Below are 20,049 nucleotides of genomic sequence, written 5' to 3' on the forward strand. Positions count from 1 at the left end.
ACAAGAGTGGACAACAGAGGAGAATATAGAAAATAGTAAATGCATCGACTGTATTGCACAAACCTCAATAATGCACATGCCCTGACAGACCTGATATTGCACTGACCCATATTGCACCATTCTGTATTGCACTGACCCGCATTACACTGACCCCTATTGCCCAACCCATTTTATCTGACCCTTATTGCACAACCCGTATTACACTGATAATTGTATCTCTTTTTTTTATAATGCACTACACATGATCACATGTTTGTGTGCCCCTCAGCCACACTTTTAAATAACTCCTGAATGTAGGGAGACTTGTGCTTTCCCTCACTGACAGTGGAATACTATTCCAGAAGCTCACTCCCTGATATGACAGGACGTCCTGTGAAAAGGCAGTCCGCTTAAATGCCAATTCACAATCACCTCTCACAGTGGCTCGAGTCACTCGAGACCCCGCAGCACTGCTAGACTTTTGTTTAATAAAATCACTCAATGGTGGAGGCGCCAGATCATGTATAACCTTATAGATTAGACAGGCTGATTTAAATAATTTGAAATTAGTAAAGTTAAAAAATTTATATTTATCTAAAATTTGACAATGGTGGTATGACGAAGGTTTCTTGTCTAATATTTTCAATGCTCTTTTGTAGCATACTTCGATTGGCCCAATGGCAGCATGACTTGTATAGGACCAACTTGTGATACAGTACTCAATATGAGCCAGTATCATAGAGTGCAGGAATGTAATCGCAGTTGAAAGAAAAGGGCGAGACTTTTAAAATGCTTCTGCCATTTAAAATGTTTTAAATCATTATCAGTCGGATTTATAGCCAATTTATGTCTTTCGGAAACTGAACTTGCGCTTTCTTGATAAAGTAATTCAGGGTAAAATATCACAGTTTGTATAATAATAATAATATTGAGTGGATTTTGTTGAGCAGCAGCATATTTTTGTGAAATCAGGCCACAAAATATCGTATTGTATCGTATCGCAATGCTTTCAATACTTGTGTTTGGAGGCATTTTTATCACAAACTTGTTTTCCATCAACAGCACTTGGTTACATTTTGTGTTATTGACATTTATTTAGTGTTAAGATTGAAAAGTGCATTAACTGTCAAATGGCATTTGGTTTATAAACTTTGGACACATGACTGTTTTCTTTTTACAAATTTAAAGTGACTATACGGAGTTTAAAAATATAAAAAATAAGTATTTTCCTCCCTGTACATGTTCCAGCCATGTCCTAATGTGTAGAATGAGCCCAGACCTGTTCACCACAACTGCCTCTAAAATCCTGCACTGTCACTCAAAAAGTTGTTACTTTGGTCCGAATTGCCGTCATGCACGAGCTTAATATAGAAGGTGCAGTTACACGTATTACCTGAGGTGGCAGTAGTGAGTATAAAATGGCCAACTCGCATCTAGCCCCTTTAAAGGTAAAAATGTCAATTTTCCTATAACATGTTATGATAATTACATACTCGCAATAGGCATCGGATCGGCCCCTGAGTATCGTGATGTATCGGATTGTGTAAATGTATCTTCCCAGTCTTACCATATACTGTTACAACTTAAACTACAATACAAAATTATGAAAAGGACCAGAGGATATGCTGATGGCCTGATTCCCCCCCCCCCCCCCCCCAGATCTGTCATCTACCGGTCACAGAATGTGAAAACAAACAACATCTATAAACTAATTTATCTCTGTATTTCCCCAATGTCCATCTTTTGTCAGTGTGCTGCTATCTGTTTCCTCAGCTGCTCCATTAGCGGAGTGTGTGTGGTCATTTGTTGGCCCGCAGTAGTGCTTTGTTTTGGCTTCAGCTTAAGGGCCGTGGATAGTTTGTGTCGCCACAGGAGGGGGCTGCAGCGGCGGGGGGAGAGCGGAGCGCGAGTAGGCAGCAGAGAAGGACTTTGTTGTTGTCACGACTCTGAAACGCCCGGCTGGATCCGAGACGTAGGTGGTGATAAGCGCTCGAGAGGTGACTGAGCTGCAACATTATACGCCAAATGTATTCAGGTAATGCTACTGTAGCACTGCGCGTTCAATAAAGGGCGATGAACAAAGGACTTATAATGGGGGGTATGAGGCGATTGAAACTTAATGTACCATTGGAAATGTTTAAAAGCGAGACTGTGGCTCTGCTGGCAGCTCTCACAGGCAAATGTGGTTCAAGAGTCGAGCACAATGGCCTAAAGGGTGCTTATTGTGCTAATGTCATTTATAATATGGGAACTTCTGAATAAAAACATAAACCAGACTGTGTGTTTTGTTTCATTGCTGTATCAAAAACAGATGTCTGTGTTTTTAAAGTCTGGTATATCGTGCCGATATTTGGGTATTTTACGACATCGGTTACAACCTGAATACCTCTGATTGTAATATATATATTTTATGTTGCAGACTTATTAGAATTTCGGAACCATAAGCAATAGAGACTTGCCGTTTTTGTTTTGGAATCTGCTGACTTTTGCCTTTAAAATGAGCTTCCCCTAAAGTATCTACTAAAATACTGAATACATCAGCCCTACGCCCCTAAAAAGCGCTCCCTGAGGTCACATTTCAACACTGTCATTTTATATTATAGAAGGATCATACACGGTATTGTAAAAGAGATATAAAACATCAAAATCCACAAAAAAATCAGCATCGACCTTCGAAAAACCCACATGGATCGACTTCTAATCCAAACAGCCTCACAGCAGCACAGCGGTTTTGACTGAGTTTTACTACATCAAACCGTGGCATTCTCTGTATTCACAATCCTTGTCAAACCATTAATCATTACTTGTTCACCGATTATTTTGCTCCGGCCTTTTAACAATAGACTTTTATTATGCAGCACTAATCACTGATCAATAAAATGAGTGTCTTCACCAAATCCGTTCCGGGAATCCATTCCGTTTTTTGCTTTATTAAAATCCAACCCAGTGTTTTGATACGGATCCAGTCCGTGTTTTCAGGTACCGTGCAGCAGACTCAAGCCATGCGGTGATGTTTCTTTGAGGCTGAAACAGGGGCAGAGACTGGAGCTGCCGCTACAGAGCGAGTAAGTTCGACTAAAGCGATTAGATGGCAATAAAATTAACATTAAAGCCCTTTGGCTTTTTTGTAAAGAAGGAAATTACAACCCAAGCTAAATGTTGTGATTTGGCAAAGCTGTTATTATCTGTTTGACATCATTCACTGAAGTCGGCTCTGATTTCGTAGAAAGTCCTGTGAACTTAGCCTTAAGCTGACTTTGGCTCCTCCTATTTTAAGCAGAACACAGACCTGTTATGTGTGTCCTATTAGATCATAAACTGATAAATACACGAATAAATGAATATGAGGAAAATCCACACATCCATGGGAAAATTAAAGGAACAGGCCACAGTTTTTCACACTGAGATATGTTCTTACATGAGCTTAGACGAGTTGATGCGTACCTGTCTGGTCTATGTGCGTGCCCTCAGTCACGCAAAATGACCAAAGATGTTGTTAACATTTGGCCTCTCCCAATGTATTCCTATAGCTCCAAACGGGGGTGAAGTTGGAAGCTACCGCGCTCTTCCACTGGCACGTACAAAGACCAGACAGGTACGTATCAACTCATCTAAGCTCAGGAAAGAACATATCACAGTATGGAAGAACTGTGTGCTCTCAGCCACGCAAAAAGACTAATGATGTTGCTAGCATTTGGCCTCTCCCAGTATATTCCTATAGCTCCAAACGGGAGTGACCAAGCACCAAGCTCTTCTGACCTTGACCACAGTTTGGTTTCTAAATGGCGCAGTGTATAACCTGGAGAGTTCTGCAGTGTGGTTTTAACTACATGCAACTTTACAGCAGGTGACACCATCTTAAGTTAACCCACCGGCATCAACGCTACAGAATAAAAAATGGCTTAATATTCGTGTGTCTAATTGCTGCAGTATAATTGGTCAATTATTTTCAAATTACGAAATGACAGCTCGTACAACACGTTCTTGTAATGGCCCCTCGTCTTCATATTAACGCTCACTCCGCTGGTCTCCAGCGGCTCTTGTCGTGGTGCTGAATGTGGTTACAGATAAAATGTGGCCAAATATGTCCACACCACTGCGCTCGTATGAAGTCCCCAAAGAAAAATCAAATTAGCAGCGGCGCGTTTCCTCCATAACTGCCAACATCGCAAAGACAGAAAAAAGCGCTTGGCTGGCACAACCCCAAGCGCAGGCAGGGCACGAACACATGGCAAACAAGCAAAAGACGAGTGTAAGTCAAATGCCTCCATGTCACCTCTAAACCCTATGGAAGTCCAATAGGGGGAAGGTATAATTACGAGGAGAGCGCGAAAATAACCCCATCTAACTTTAGTGCTGCCCTAAAGGTGTTGTTAGCAGGTTGATGAACGAGTGCAGACTTTTCACCTAAATTTCAATGTCAAAACGTATTGACATCGATGTAGAGAGAGAAAACCAAGCAGTGTAAGCACAAACATTTGACTTTCTGAAAAAGTTGGGAGTTTGACTGCACAATCCATCGCCAAATGATGGGAGAAGTTCAAGAAAGTACCTATCGCTTCATGCTTGTGGCCTGGGTTTGAGTGAGGCACTGTATGCAATGTGTGGTTGCACTTTTGTTCTTTGTTTTGTGGTAAAAGAATAAGATTTAGTTCATAAATGCCATATTGCCCAGTTTTAGACCAGTTTGACAAGAAGATGACAACATCACTGAGCCACTTCATCCAATCAGAGGACATTATCCTGTGACCTTTGTTCTCTTTGAGAGAAGTCTATTCACCTTATTCCGCCCCGCCCACTTTTGCCTCGGCACTTCCGTTGTCCTGACACTTCCGGTCGAGCGCGAAGCCCATTCATTTAAACTGAGAACGAGGGAAAATATTCTCAGCTCAAATCTGACGTTTAGTCGATTGATTTGTGTAAAATGTCCAATTTACACCAACATGTCAACACTGCACCGTTTCTCTGCGCGGCCTAAAAACGGCTTTGTTTTCGTGTAGTGACTGATTTTATGTGGACTTCTCCAGTCCCATGTTAACAGATAGGAGAAAAGGGGCGGGCACTATTCATCGCGGCGCCCACGCGAACTTCCAGAATAAGGTGAATAAGAGCTTCTGAAAGTATTTGCAAAATTAAACAACTCAAATGAAGATCTGTCTGTTAAATGATAAGGTTTGGTATAGGAGCTTTTCCAAATATAATGAAGGCCTCCTCATGGGTAATTATTACACCTAGCTATCGATGTACATGTTAATCCAAATAACCATAAAATGACAATAAGTAAAAAATATCAGTAATCTAAGACTATTTACAAAGACTAGGGGACTCCTCCACCTAATGCTAAACATATTGTTCTGGCTCGTATGACTGCTGTCTTTCACATAAGCTCTTACTCTCCAAGTAGAGGTGCTTTCTGTAATAGTAAGAGTTGCAGTAGAAGCTGCAACTGCATCAGTGGTGGTGGTTTTGTTTAGTGCAGAAGAGGAGATCAATACTATTTTTTGACTGAATCTTTCGCTTTGTGAGAGGAAAATTGGCATAAAATACTGCCTCACACTTTGTGTTTGATGTATTTTTAGCTGAAGTTGACCTCAGCCCATCACAAGATCATAATATTTTGTTCAAACCGTTTCTAAGACATAAATAACTCTTTTTTTTCCTCGATCTGTATCTTTTGATAGACAATGCATGACACATTCTTTGTGACCGACTAATGAAATGACAAGGAGACGGATTAAAAGGATATTTCGAGATATTTGACATAGGGCCTCATTTCCTAGTTATCCAGAGTGTTATTGATTTCTGGAGATAATTTTTTTTAAATTCATGCAGTCCTTATATTTGAAGAGTTCAGTGGTGCTAGGCTAGTGCTAGGCTAGTGCATGTCTATGGTAACTAGTAGCCTGCATTAAAAACGTCTTCAAAATCATCGGGTTAGTCTTCCAAGCGTTGCCAGATCTGATTTGTAGAAAGCTCCTTTGTGAATTCCACGTGTAGTAATGCCGGCCGCAGGTAAACAAACTACTGTAGATCCGGTAACCGAGCAGATCACTTCGCCGCTGCGTAGCTACAACCAGGAAGCTGATGCTGCTCAAATAGAAGTTATTTTAAAGGCAAAATGGTTATATTTCAAAAATGATTCAGTCGACACAGACATTTATGTGGGTAGTCTGGTGTTATAAGTGATTTGCCTCAGGTGCACTGTGCTTGGGTCAGACTGTTTTTAATGCAGGCTACTAGTTACCATAGACATGCACTAGCCTAGAACTAGCCTAGCACAAATAAACTCATCATATATAATGTTATTTAATGACTTCCACGGCAAGATAACTAAAAAAATATATACATCACCAGAAATCAACAACAATCTGGATAAAGGAAATGAGGCCCTATGTCAAAAATCCTGAAATGTCCCTTTAAATATTGCCATTGTGTTTTTCCTGATTTTCCTGATCCAGATCCAAAGAGCATTTCCGCCAAAACAATGCCAGTGCTGCCCCATTGTTTGTTTTTGAGCGGTGTGGGTTTGATAAATGAGTGCGGTTGTTTTCTCACACCTCAAAGTCAAAGCGTATTGACATCGCGGCGGGACGACAGACGAGGCCCACCTTCGCTGCACAAATCACTGCGAGGAGAATTCGCCATTGAGATGTTTGCCCTGACGCACTGTGGGAGAGCTGCTAATTATACGAACACAGACTTTGACACCAATTCAGCCCCTGACGGTAAAATTATCACTTGTCCGGGTTTTTGTATGGCACATGTTGACTGAATATGCAGATTTTATTTGATAAACTTCAAGTGATTGACACAACTGTTTTGGAACATGATAGACGGAAATGTCAACAGGGCTTTAATTAGAATTCATAGCAATATACTCTTAGGGGATCTTTAGGCGCCCGTGGAGATGGACAGAGTACAATAGCTACACTGTAGGGCTGCACAATATACACAGCCAAATTATCGTTATTGCAATACAAGTGACGACAAATTAATTTTCCTAATTTAGTAACGTGTAGTTTTGCTTTGACAATTTGCTGAAAAAATGGCTCACATTAGGGGTGTAACGGTACGCTAAAATTGTATTCGGTTCGGTTCACGGTTTTGGAGGGCTCGGTTCGGTTAATTTTCGGTACAAATAAATAAGAACTAACAAAATTTTTCTTTTGAAAAGCTGCCAATACACAATAGAATTCTTGCATAAAATAAATAAAAGTGACCCATTTGGGTGATATTTTAAATAAATTGCACTCTTATAATGAGAGTTACTGTAACTCATGAGAACCATGTGGATTCAACTCAACAAAAAGGCCACAGTGAACGGCTTTTTACTCTCGTCTACTCGCCAAACTACTGTCCTGATACTCTAGACTCACCAGACACAGTAAGAAGAGGGTTTAAATGAGAGTGAGGCCCAGAGTCTGCGCAGAGAAAACATGAGAGCTGCGCCCGGGACACGGGGACATGATGCAGCCGCGGAGGAGCCGCGCATGAGGCGAAGCACCGGGAGACAGACGGCCGAGCGGGACACGAGCGGAGAAGCACTCGCGCTTTGGAAGAGACAGGGGGAGGCGGTCGGTCTCTCCTGCTCATTCACTTCACCAGACTACTCCGTTTTGGTGTTATATGTGGCGAAGTAGGCGGAGAGTGAGTGCGCGCTGGAAGAGCCTGTCCCCGTAACAACAACGCGTTGATTAATCAGTGAAACAACACTACGTAGTTTGCGTATAGGAAGAACCGGCTCTGAGCGCTGGTGTAACTTTTTGGCTGAAGTGCGGACGTGACGGGATATTGTAGCGAGGCTCAAGACTTTTAATCAAATACTTAAAGCCAGCGCCTGTAGTTTCTCTCGGCTACTCATGCAGCTTCAATGTACGTCACTCAATAGCGTCCGTGCGGAAACTCGTGTAGGAACTTTGTTCCGCGGCACTTAATATGACGCTAATAATAAATTTACATTATTTAATGAAAATAATACACCGAAACGGTACGCAAGTGGACCGAACCGAACAGGCCGAACCGAACGGTTCAATACATCCCCGTGAGCCGTTAACCCCCTAGCTCACATTCATCAAATAAGTTTCTTGAAAAAAGTGTCAGTAAATGCAACAAGCTAAAGAGCTACAAACACGTGACAAAAAAGCGATGAAAAAGTAACAAAAATGTGTGACAAAAAAAGTAAAAAAAAAAGAGCACCAGAAAAGTTATGAAAAAGTGACAAAAGATGTGGCAAAAATGTGACATCTGATCTGAACTCGTCTCGTCTTTTCGTCTCTTTTTTTAGTGTTTTCGTTGTTTCTTTTTATAGTGTTTTTGTCACAATTTTGTCGCTTCTTTATTGTGTTTTTGTTGTTTCTTTTTATAGTGTTTTTGTCACAATTTTGTCACTTTTTTATTGTGTTTTCGTTGTTTCTTTTTATAGTGTTTCTGTCACAATTTTGTCACTTCTTTACTGTGTTTTCGTGGTTTCTTTTTATAGTGATTTTGTCACAATTTTGTCACTTTTTCTTGCGTTTTTGTTGCTTTTCCGGCACGTTTTTGTCGCTCTTTGTCACTTTTTCATCCTTGCTTTCTATGCTATTTTGACGTTTTTTTCCAAGAAGCTTTTAGATTTGGGTAAAGCCAAACTGGAGAAAAAGCGCTTGGTTCAGGTGGAGCTGAGAGGCTGAACAGTATAACCAGGGTGGGGGAACCTTTTTCACATCAAGGGGCAAATACATTTTTATAAAGTACTCCAAGGGCCTTACAATTTAGTGACATTGTAGTTCATTCAACACTGAGGTAGGACTGATAATATGGAGGAGGTTCATAGGTTCTATGCACGCCAGACTTAATGCGATGGCTGGAACTGTTCATCTTTGTTGAGGCGTCTGATGTCGGCTGGCAGTGACTATGATGCTGCTAGAAGCTGGTCTTCCAAGCTTGGGTCAGCCTTGTGAAAGCTGCTTGCTGGGCACCCAAACTCTGACGAAGAGCATTAATTTTGCGGCAGTCAAGATCCACCTTCCTTTTCTTAGTGGTCGCCAGGATGCAGAATTTTCCAATCAAGTGAGTCACTGCCACGCGACACATCAATGAAAATCGCATGACCCTCACCTGTGCTATTTTAAATATGAAAAATGCCATGGGGGCCCGGTCAGACCTCAGGCTCTGCAGTATATCATCAATAGCTGGCTTGGTTTTCTCTTTTCTTGTATGACTCACGCTGTTAGAAAGATTACTCCTTTCTTGGCATAGTTTATTTAGCGCATAGCTCGGTTTGATCAAAGAATTTCAAAGGGGAACTGGCAGCAACTTCTAAAAATTCAACTCAATATTTAAGAATAAAAGTAATAGAGATTGTCAGGTTTTCTATGTCCTGTTCCCCACGTCATAGAGCAGCCTTTATGGCCTGGCATTACATCAAAATCTTTAGTGAAGCTACATTTATCTCATGAATGAAATCTACAAATATTTAAGCTGAGACTTTGGTGCGTCACATAGCCTTAAGCATTTTTTCTTTCTAATAATCAGTTATTACACTTTATCTGTAAACTGTGCTTGAGGCATGTTGTGACTTGCCTTGACACCGTGTAATCTTACAACCTGGTATTCGCTTCAGCTTATCTTTCAGAAATATAACAAATTGAATTACTGTATACCTTAATGGAGATTTTGTGGAAGTCATAATCAGGTTTCTAGGAAAGTCAATTTGTTATTGATAAGCCTTCAAAGCATACACAGTGAAAGCTAGGACTGTAGTGCACGATTTGTACAACTAACAAGTACATCATATCTTCATGGTTTAAAAGATTGAGCTGCTTCACTCCCACACAGTGATAGTAGAAGGACACAGACACGCAGAACACATTTCCCTATTGATACAGACGGCAACGCGTCATACTGGGGGCGGGGCCAAGCCGAGGGGGAAGGGAGCATGTTGTGGGAAACATTTTTATTCTTTTCAGATGTTTTCTGGCATAATATAAGCATATTTAGTACACACACACAAGGAAAGTAAAGTCACAATCAGGTCCTTGTGAATGTTTTGTCTCGTTCTTATTAGAGATGCACCAAGCCAGTTTTTATGCTTCCAATACCGATACTGATATTGTGGGTTTGAATATCTGCTGATATCCGATATAAACCAATATCAAGAGACTTCCTTAAAAGTGGCTTGCTCTGAGTGAAAAGGTGAATGGTTCTCTAATCTCCATTTTAGCCTCATCTTCTCTTCTGTTATGTTACAGATAAATTATCAACTGTATCAACTAATAAATAATAATGACATTTAACAACCATTTAACAAGGATCACTGGATTTTCGATACTGTCCTGGGACCGGCTATTTTACTTGTGCATTGCAAATATGTCAGATCAGTTATTCTTAAACAGCATTTCATAAACTAAAATACAAACACTTGGCTGCTCCAGCAGTGGCTTATTTAATTTTATTACATCACTTTAGATACTTCAATTATCGTTTCTGACCCAGCCTTAATTAGTAACCGCTAGCATAGCATGCTCAATCTCATGCTAGCTTTAGCATGAGCATGGCATTTTGCACTACGATACGTTTGCGGACTTTAAACCTAACTCCAGGTTCTAAGCTTCAAAATGACATACCGCATGCCCATATTCACTTACAGTTAGTTGGTGACTGTTTAGTTTTTACACTGGTGAAAACCAAAACTGGTATCGGTTTAGTGTCAGATAATTGTAGCTGATACCCGAGATCGTATTTTTTAGTATCGGCTCCTAACTTTTTTTTTTTTAGATTTTGCTAGTCACTGGACGTGTATCTAACCCCATTTGAGTTAGCATTTAGGTCAGAAGACACTTTTATATGCTAATTTGTATCTAAACTAAAATCTGAAAAAGGTCTTTATATTGATGATTTCCAACTAGGCTATGATCTCACCTTTACGTGGTTGATGGGTTGACAACGGCTGAAAACATCTGGATCGTTCATAATTTGTGACGTTTGGTGGCTAATGCTAATGGCTATAGGAAAAACACATTGAGCAGGTAAACAGACTCTGAAAAGTATCCCGGACTAGTCGACTTGATAACTGCCCACATACATTAGCATAGAATGCTGCTTCTACTTTTTATTTCTATGTGAAAAACTGAGACTGAAGCAAGCCGTTAGCATGTAGCATGAAGCTAACGTTAGAATTCATGGGCTATGGAACAACTCTGCACCTCTACATGTATCTGTATCTTTATTTATCAAAAAATACGGCCATCATTCAGCATCTCTTAAAGTAGTGGTATAATAATGGGTGAAGGAATAGATCTTTTGCCCTTTTGTTGTCTGACAGCTTCAAACATAACCATTTGTGGACGTTCCCAGGGATCTGTTCATTCTCTATCTTGACCCAATTCACAAAACACTGCACTCTAAGGTGAAAAGGGCACTTTATTGTAAGAATGTGAACTTTTTACGCCCCGACAAAGCGAGTGTAAGGGCTGGGGAATTGACTGCAAGTTGCTTTGTTGTTGTTTTATTAAAAGGATTTATGGCTTGTTCGCTTTTGTTTGGAAAGGACAGTAGAGTGTGAAAAACGGGACATTGTTACTCACCGATGGCCAGGGTCATGACCTTGAGCTTGTTCCGCACTAGTTTGACGACCATGCTCTTCTGAAGCGGCGTCGACCGACAGCACAGCACCGACCGGCAGCTCCGCGCCACCGCCAAGAACTTATCCTCCAGACTGCGGTCCAGGGCGTAGGCCAGAGTGCGGCCGTCGATCACCAAGCCCAGTCTGTGCACGGGCAGCGACGGGTAGAGGTCGGCGGCGGCCATGTTGTTAACGTTGAGGTACATCTTGGCAGCGTGGTCCGAGGAGGAGCAGAGGAACTTGGCCTGAATGTAGTGAAGGCTTTCGTCCAGCAGCAGAGCGCAGGCCTCCTGATTAAGAGACAGGGGAGAGTAGACTGTGATTTATTAGCTGTTTGAAGTGGATATATCATGCATTAATGAGGGTCAGAGAGATTATATTCAGGAGTCTCAGCATCAATATTTCACGCTTAATAATTTGAAATAACGTCTATGTAAGGATAAGTGAGTCCGAGACATAGTGATGATTAAAAAAAAAAGTAGAGGACACTTTGGGGTTTTTGCGATGATGCTCAATAACCTGGGAAGTACAGATTCGAGCGCTTCAGCAGTAGAAGAAGAAGAGACCAAAGTAAACCACTGTACTCAAAACTGAATGACCTAAGTTCAATTCTCCAGGTGATGTAGGAACAATGTAATAAATGGAGAGCTTTTAACAATGTTCATCTCTCATCATCACATACCAGGAGCTGTGTTTTGACACACTCTTGCGCAACTTTGAGTTATCTTTGAATCTTTTCCAGTGGCTATTATTCACCTCCCAAAAAGCTCCTCCTTTTCTCATCAATATCTCCTCCTCAGCTGCTACGTATCCAAGAAATGCTTTCCTCGAATCTCAATCTCTTGCTAGTCCTTTCATCTCAAAGTAAAAACACTCTCATAACTTCACCACCATGGACTGTTTTTTTTTTCTCAGTATTGAAACAGCTGTGCAGTGAAGGGGAGCAAGAGGAAGGGGTGGGAGGAGCTGATGGGAAAATGACGTGAAAGTCAGAGAGTGAAACTAGTGGTTATTTTTGTTTCAGCTGAGTTAGACAAATATGGCATTTTGTAACCAACACAGAATAAGATACTGATATAGATGTGTTTGAGATAACTACCAAATACCTGCGAAAAGCACAATACCCCCCCTAAAAATACTCAAACTGTATTAGTATTAAGAGAATAATTAGGTATCAGTCGAAGTATTAGAAATGATTGTTGCCCCTCCAAAGTAGTTTTTGCACATCATTTGGTTCAGGGACGGGCAAAGACACACATCTTAAAAGACCTGAGCTTTATGTTAAAGCAGTACAAAGTAACTTGTTTACCTTAATAAATCCTTAGTCCCTCTGGGGGTAATACAAGTGTTAATGGGATGATTGGGGGGTCTTTCATCTCCCCATGGTGTCTCTGGCCAGACATACCATTGTGTATGGCCATTTCCTTGCACCGGGTTGGAGGCCCCAATACACACTAATGGGATCATGAAGAAGAAGAAGCTAACAGGCTAACAGGCAAAGCTAACTGTGAGCTAGCGCCACTTTAACAGTATTTACAGCCAAGTTTGTGTGAAAAAAATTATCTCCATTGTGTAATTGTACAATATCCCTCTCTCACTTTATCTTTTCTATCAGCGTAGTATTTACTCTCACGGACAATTAATGAGTAAAAAACCGCAACATGCTACGACACCTGCATCGGCGCTCATGGACTCTAGGGTCACGAGTTAGTACTGCTTTAAAGTAATAAGAAAGGAGGAAGGAGACGTGCAAGTGGCCACAGCTGTCCTGAGCTAGACTGACTGAAGACATTCGTCCCCTCACTCACACGCCACTTAACCAAACTACATGTTCCTCCCACATGGTCCTGTCATGGTACTAACTAGTACTCAGAGATCGATCACTCACAAGGTGGAATGGCAACAACAGCATCTTGTAACGATCATAGTCGTGATAGTTGTTTGCCATGTTGTTCTTTCATCCTGATTCAGAGACGAGACGCGTGAGAGGGAGATTTGAGTTCATTGCACTGGGCTGAACTGCAGCAGCATCTGGCAAACAGCTGCGGCACCAGACCAGAACTAAACACCCTCACTCCACCTGAGATCAGAGCTTACCATCGCAGGAAAATGTGAAGCAGCATCTACATTTAAAAATCGAATTACGCAGACGATTTAAGATGATGAAAGAAATGTTAATGTATTTGTGTTCTGATAAATTGATCAATAACTTTAAAGCTTTGATAAATAATTAATCACACGGGAGCCTAAGTAAGAGGCAAATGAATAAATCTGTTCTGTTTGAGGACACATCTAATGACTGTCTGTAGGAGGTCCAAAGTCAAAACAACTGGACTCGATGCGTTTTTTACCCAGTGAGTTTTGACTTGTACTTCCTTTGGATTATAACCACGTGGATGACAGAGAAATTACATCGATTGTGTTCATCAATCGTAACACTGTGGCGTGTCTAAATCAGTAAAAGCGTGCTCACACTTGGTCCACGTGAGGAGAACTCTAGTGCACATCGTTTGCTTGGTTTGCCCTGGGACAAAATGACTAAAAATGACTAATAGGAGCAACCTGACAAACACTGTTCCTCACTCATATGTTGCTGTTTAGATGTGGTATGTTTTAAGGTATGTTCACACTGGGGACACATTGAGCGAATCCTGGGGACAATTTTCCCTGGGAGTGCACCAGAGCTCGTTCAAGTGGACCATGTGTGAACGCGCCCTCAGAAACTGGTCATAAAAGCAGCTCGGGCAGTTCAAGTGGAACTGAGTGCAGATCTAATTAACTCACAGCCAATGAGGACAGAGATATAAATGTCTTCATCAACAGTTTCTATCGCCTTTGTTAAAATATATCCTGCATATTACTGGTCAGGTTGCCCTTAAATTCCAAGTAAATGCGTGCTTCTTTTTGATCAGACATATTTTGGCAGTTCATCGAGTTGCACAATTCGGAACCCTCTTCAGACAAGATAAAGACTGGAATTTTACAGATGTTAAAACCAAAATAATTCAGATTAAACTCTGCCGTGTTCATAAATATGTGCACTATTTTTCATACACTTAAATAACTTAAGCCCTTAGATATGAGGATTTGTTCTTGTTATAGTTTTCCATGTGAGTCTTTGCATCAGTCTTTAGATTAACACCTGTTTTAGACCAAAATTGGAATAAGACGCTGAAATCTTTTAACAGACAACAATGTGTTTGTCCTTGTGTAAAAATCCAGCTACCTCATATTTATTTAAGCATCATTTTACCCTCAGCTGCACTTAATATTCTCCTCATCGATGCGTCTCCCCTCCATGAGCACACATCGATTCAGATGGATCACCTGGGAGTCTGCATTGAGAGTCAGAAGCTCCTCCTCGGGGTCCAGCAGTTTACAGGCATATGCGATATTGACCGCGGTCTCTTGTTTGTCCCCCGTGAGCACCCATATCTGCAGGCCGGCCTTCCTCAGGGACGCGATGGTCTCCGGGACGCCGTCCTGGAGGCGGTCCTCGATCCCCGTGGCTCCTGAGGGTCAAAAAGGACGACAGTGAGAAATGGAGGAGCGCAGAGCCAAGTGACCTCTGAGCATGTTTGATTTTGACACATAATGGAGCTACATAAGCTGCACATGATACTGGAAACAGAGCGATCATAAGAGTTTGTAATTATTTTTTTATTGGGCTTTCAATTGTGGCTTAAATAAATGAAGAGGAAGGTAAAGCCCAAGATGATTTGCAGTTTTATAAAGGATGTGGTTTAAAACAAACAGCTCCTTCCAAACGTTATGTGCAAAACATCACTGCGATGCAAAACATTTTTCTCAAAAATGTGCAAGTACAGCCTCCAAGAGCAGACAACAGGGTTTATGAGCAAAGCTATGCAAAACATGGAGGTCTGCGGATCATTGTGGGTTAAGAGGTGTGTCACCAACATACAAAAACAAGAAATCATTTGACAAGAACATAGCCATTTTCTTAATGCAGAACTAAGTAACTCTTGCCCCTAGAGGCCATAAGCGCCACTGCAGGTATCGTAGCATGTTGCGTTTTTTTACTCATTAATTGTCCATGAGAGTAAATACTACGCTGACAGAAAAGACAAAGGGAGAGAGGGATATTGTACATCCAATGACACAATGGAGGTCATTTTTTTCACTCACACTTGGCTGTAAATACTGTTTAAGTGGCGCTAGCCCTCAGTCAGCTCTGCCCGTTAGTCTGCTGGCTTCTTCTTCCTGTTTCCATTAGTGTGTATTGCGCCTCCGATGCACTATCCTCTTTGGGATAGTGTGTTATATACATTGCCTCTCGAAAGTATTCATACACCTTAAACTTTTGCACATTTTGTCATGTTTACAACCCTAAACATAAAGATTTTATTTTGATTTTTTTTACTGAACGTTCACACACAAGTAACAGACAACAGTGAAGTGAAAGCAAAATGATACATGATTCTGTTATTTTTCAAAAAATAGAAAACCGAAAAGTGGGGCGTGCATAAGTATTCAAACAGCATGAATGAATACTTTGTAGCTCTGAGGGCCTAAAAGAACAGCTGAAATTATACTGAGAGTAGATTACACACAGGTGGCCTTTATTTAATGGTTAGGCCAAGGTGTGAACATTCTGGAGTCATGAGGAATGTTATAAAGGCAATTTAATGCACTCAAAAAATGCTGTATGAATACTTATGCAGGCCCCACTTTTCACTTTTCTATTTTTTGAAAAATAACAGAATCATGTATCATTGTGCTTTCACTTCACAGTTGTCGGTTACTTGTGTGTGAACGTTCAGTAAAAAAAATCAAAATAAAATCTTTATGTTTAGGGTTGTAAACATGACAAAATGTGCAAAAGTTCAAGGTGTATGAATACTTTCGAGAGGCACTGTATTTTAGGTGAATCCCATTACCCAGCAGGTGAAGGTTGGTCTCCAGCCTCAGCGCCGACTCAAACAGCAGCTCCTCTCGCCCCTGGATGGCCGTCTCCGCCTGCAGGTGGCGCTGCAGCCAACATGCATACTCCTCCTTCGACAGAACCTGACGTGCGGATACACCATTATTATACAATCAAGTAACCAGGAGAAATGGTGCTTACTGTGTTAAACGCAGCTGTTGCATAAGTTAGTGAAGATTGTCTTGTGTAGGCTAGTGTCAAATGTAGCTCATAATCTGGAGCTGCCCTGTAAACACCACCTGACAGGTTGTCCCAGTGGCATTGAAGGATGGGTTTAATTGCAAAGGACAAATTTCCCTACTTTAGACAATTAAGTAAACCGCATCCGAATGTTGACAAATAAATAATGACCTGCTTGTTTGGTAGTTGTAAAGTTGGGCCCTTCGTGCAAAGTTTTGTCAGACTTTGCACTAATAATCTTTGTTTGACAGTTGGTCTTATAATTGTGAATAATTTTGAAAAACCGCTGTGCTGCTTAAAATGACTTAATAACAACACACCTGCTAATGCTTTTAAAAATGAGTCCTGTTCACTGATTAGTTGCTATATTTTTTTATGACAAGGTTAATCATTGCTGCCTTTTTTTAGCTGGCGACACCATTGTATCAGCAGCCTGAATGTTTACAAACACGTACAGTCTATAGTTTGGTGGAGGTGGTTAGGTTTGCGCCTGGACCGACATGGCGGCCTGTTAACGAGACACACATTTTCGGTGACTCAGCTCCAATCTGTGCCACTGTGGAAAGAGGCCGCTAATTTATGTTCTCACCGGCCGCCTCATTATATCCGTGCGAGTGCGAGGCCTGTTGCCGAAGCGAAGCCCTCACTCAGGCTCTCACTTTGCCCCACGGATCACTGTACATCTCTATACAGTGGGAAATATAGTGTGAATTCACCGATCAGCTCATGCCACTCATAGTGCAGGAATCTCAATATATTGGTCTTTCTATAAAGAACTGTAACAAATGTAGCAAGCTGATGTGTCAAGATAATTACTACATCGACTTCATATCGTTCAATAAACAACAGATCAACGATACATTTTTGGGCCTGATATTTATCGTGTGTACATTCATTAGCTTCCCCCCCTAATTTTTTTTTGTAAAACTTTGAAATCTAACAGAAGCAAATTGAGTTACATTATATTTCATGTTTATTGCAGCTTGTGTGGTATTTTAGGATATTATTAAGCACTTTTCGATTCTTATTTATGCCTGAGAGATGACAGTGTCTAGTATCGAGAAAATAATATCGTTTATCGCGATACTTTCCTGCCTCAATATATCGAACTTCAAATTTGTTGTTGTGACAGGCCTAGCTGTGACATGCATTTAAATGCTCTTCTTAGTCAATGTTGCTAAATGTATTGATATTATCGTTGCTAATCTGTATCTGTTAAGCTCAGGAAGGACATGGTAACCGTATTTTCCGGACTATAAGTCGCTCTGACCAGCCAAAATATGCGTAATGAAGAAAAAAAAAACACAAGTTGCTCCGAAGTATAAGACGCACCAGCCAAAAAATGTGAAATGAAGAAAAAAACAACAGGCTGAATATGCGTAAGGTATGTTAACGTAACACATTGATGGATAGCTACATGAAGCATAAACGACGAACTAAATACGTGTCTGGTATGTTAACGTCACATAAACAGTTCAGATAACTATAGCATAAAGAACACACCAAACTCTCGATCTCAATCCAAATCACTAAATCCATTGAAATCTTCATCCTCTATGTCACTTCTGAACAACCGCCTTGGCAACGACCTGGGCACGGAGGCGTAACTGCACCGTTGACAGACCTCTCCCAAAAGCATGTTTTTCAAGCTCTCATTTGCAAACTCGTTCCTCTAGCTGTGGCCATCTAGCTTTTTTTAGACTAGCTTGTCTAAGAGTAACCACAGCTTCTCGCTCACTCTAAACTTTCTTTCTGCTGCTCAATTAGCCTGGAGTGCCCTCTCGCGGCATGTGATATATATATATTTAAATTCAAAAAAAGGGAAAAAAAAATAATCACATATTAGTCACTCCGAAGTATGAGACGCACCCCCTGCCCAACTTTGAAAAAAAGTGCGACTTATAGTCCGGAAAATACGGTACATTCATAATCAATATATAATGTAGACCAGGGGTCCCCAACTGAATCAGCTCGAGGTCTGTAAACTTCTCTTTCGGAACTTTCGACATACAGTGGGGAAAAAAAGTATTTGGTCAGTTTCACATAGACATTCTATTGGATTTTGGCCAAATACTTTTTTTCCCCACTGTATGTCCAGGATCCAGACATGAACACAGGTTTTCTATTTACAAAGCAGAGCTGATAAATGAATCAAAAATGCTGCCATCTTACTTCAATGTTACTCAAATATTTTCGATAATTTTTCATTCAGCCTTAGAAATTAAGTATATTGAGAGGATGAAAAGGCTTTGGGGTCCGGAGTAAAGCCTCTGGAGGTCCGGGTCTGGACCCGGTTGGGAACCCCTGATGTAGACCATGTTATATAGATTTGAACATGGGGTAGGCACATATAAGCTTTGTTGCTTCAGTCTACTCCATTTTGGGCATATATAGTTGTGAATTTTGAAAGAATAGATGAATGAAAAATTACTCAAAATGAACAAAACTTTCCGGCATGTTTTTGTTGAAGAGGCTAATGCCTCACAAGTTCGGATTTTACCTTTTTAGCAATGCACAGCGTCCTCAGCCCGTCTGCCGCGTACTGGTTCAGGTAGTTCTGTGTCCTGTAGATGATCTTTTTCTGACGTTTTCCTTTGGAGTTTCCTTGGAGGACAAAAACAAGATTAGAAAAGAGATTAACCATCTTTATTTTATGGGATATTTCAGCTTTAGCGGCACCAGATTGCGAAAGACGAGCTCCAAGAATCACAAGAACCAAGCCATCTGTCCCCGCACTAAATTTACCATGCGGCTCTATATTTTCCACTAAAGATTTCATTACTCATCGAGACGCGTCAAAAATATACTAAGGACGAAGCGAAATCTCTCATGTGACCTTCAGAGGCACCAATGCAAGCAATTTTAAGCACACTTTAGCCGTCTTTTTAGCATATCTGCTTTTTTTGAACATGTTCCTGGCATTGAGGACGCAACAGATTTATTGCGATCTTGACAGAGGCTCCAGCCAACACTTGAGATTGCCAGTCATGTAATCTTGCTAATAACATAACAGCTTGGACGCCAGCGCTATCCAATGCACCGCGCAATCCACACAACATAATTTTACAGAGAAGATGGAAATGAATGCAGACCTGCCAATCATCCCAAAGCTCCAACTGAATACTTAAGCATGCAAATAATGTTTTATAATGGGCTTTTTGCAGTCCAAGAACGGATTCAGATTCATTTAGACATGGGCAATAGGCAAAGGAGGATCATGAGGCTTTTAGTACTGTTTGAATACAAGTTGAGGCCTGTTTTCAGATTCTCTTTAAACATGGTTTAGATCTGGCTTTGTTCTGTTTAGTTTAGCGTTTTCTTGAAAGAGGGTATAAGCTACAATCTA

At 40.9% G+C, this 20,049-nt stretch overlaps 1 protein-coding gene across 1 annotated transcript in view; it reads right to left on the reverse strand.

Annotated features, from left to right (window-relative positions):
* Nucleotides 1-20,049, reverse strand: part of atp10a (ATPase phospholipid transporting 10A) — a 72,997-nt gene that overhangs the window by 14,858 nt on the left and 38,090 nt on the right. The window contains exons 12-15 of the mRNA XM_079574851.1: nucleotides 19,204-19,307; nucleotides 16,480-16,606; nucleotides 14,909-15,093; nucleotides 11,544-11,871 (exon numbers count right to left, since the gene is read on the reverse strand). Coding sequence (XP_079430977.1) covers nucleotides 11,544-11,871; nucleotides 14,909-15,093; nucleotides 16,480-16,606; nucleotides 19,204-19,307 — 744 coding nt within the window. The remainder of the gene's footprint in view (nucleotides 1-11,543; nucleotides 11,872-14,908; nucleotides 15,094-16,479; nucleotides 16,607-19,203; nucleotides 19,308-20,049) is intronic.

Source organism: Gobius niger (assembly GCF_951799975.1).
Source record: "Gobius niger genome assembly, chromosome: 17".
Classification (NCBI taxonomy): domain Eukaryota; kingdom Metazoa; phylum Chordata; class Actinopteri; order Gobiiformes; family Gobiidae; genus Gobius; species Gobius niger.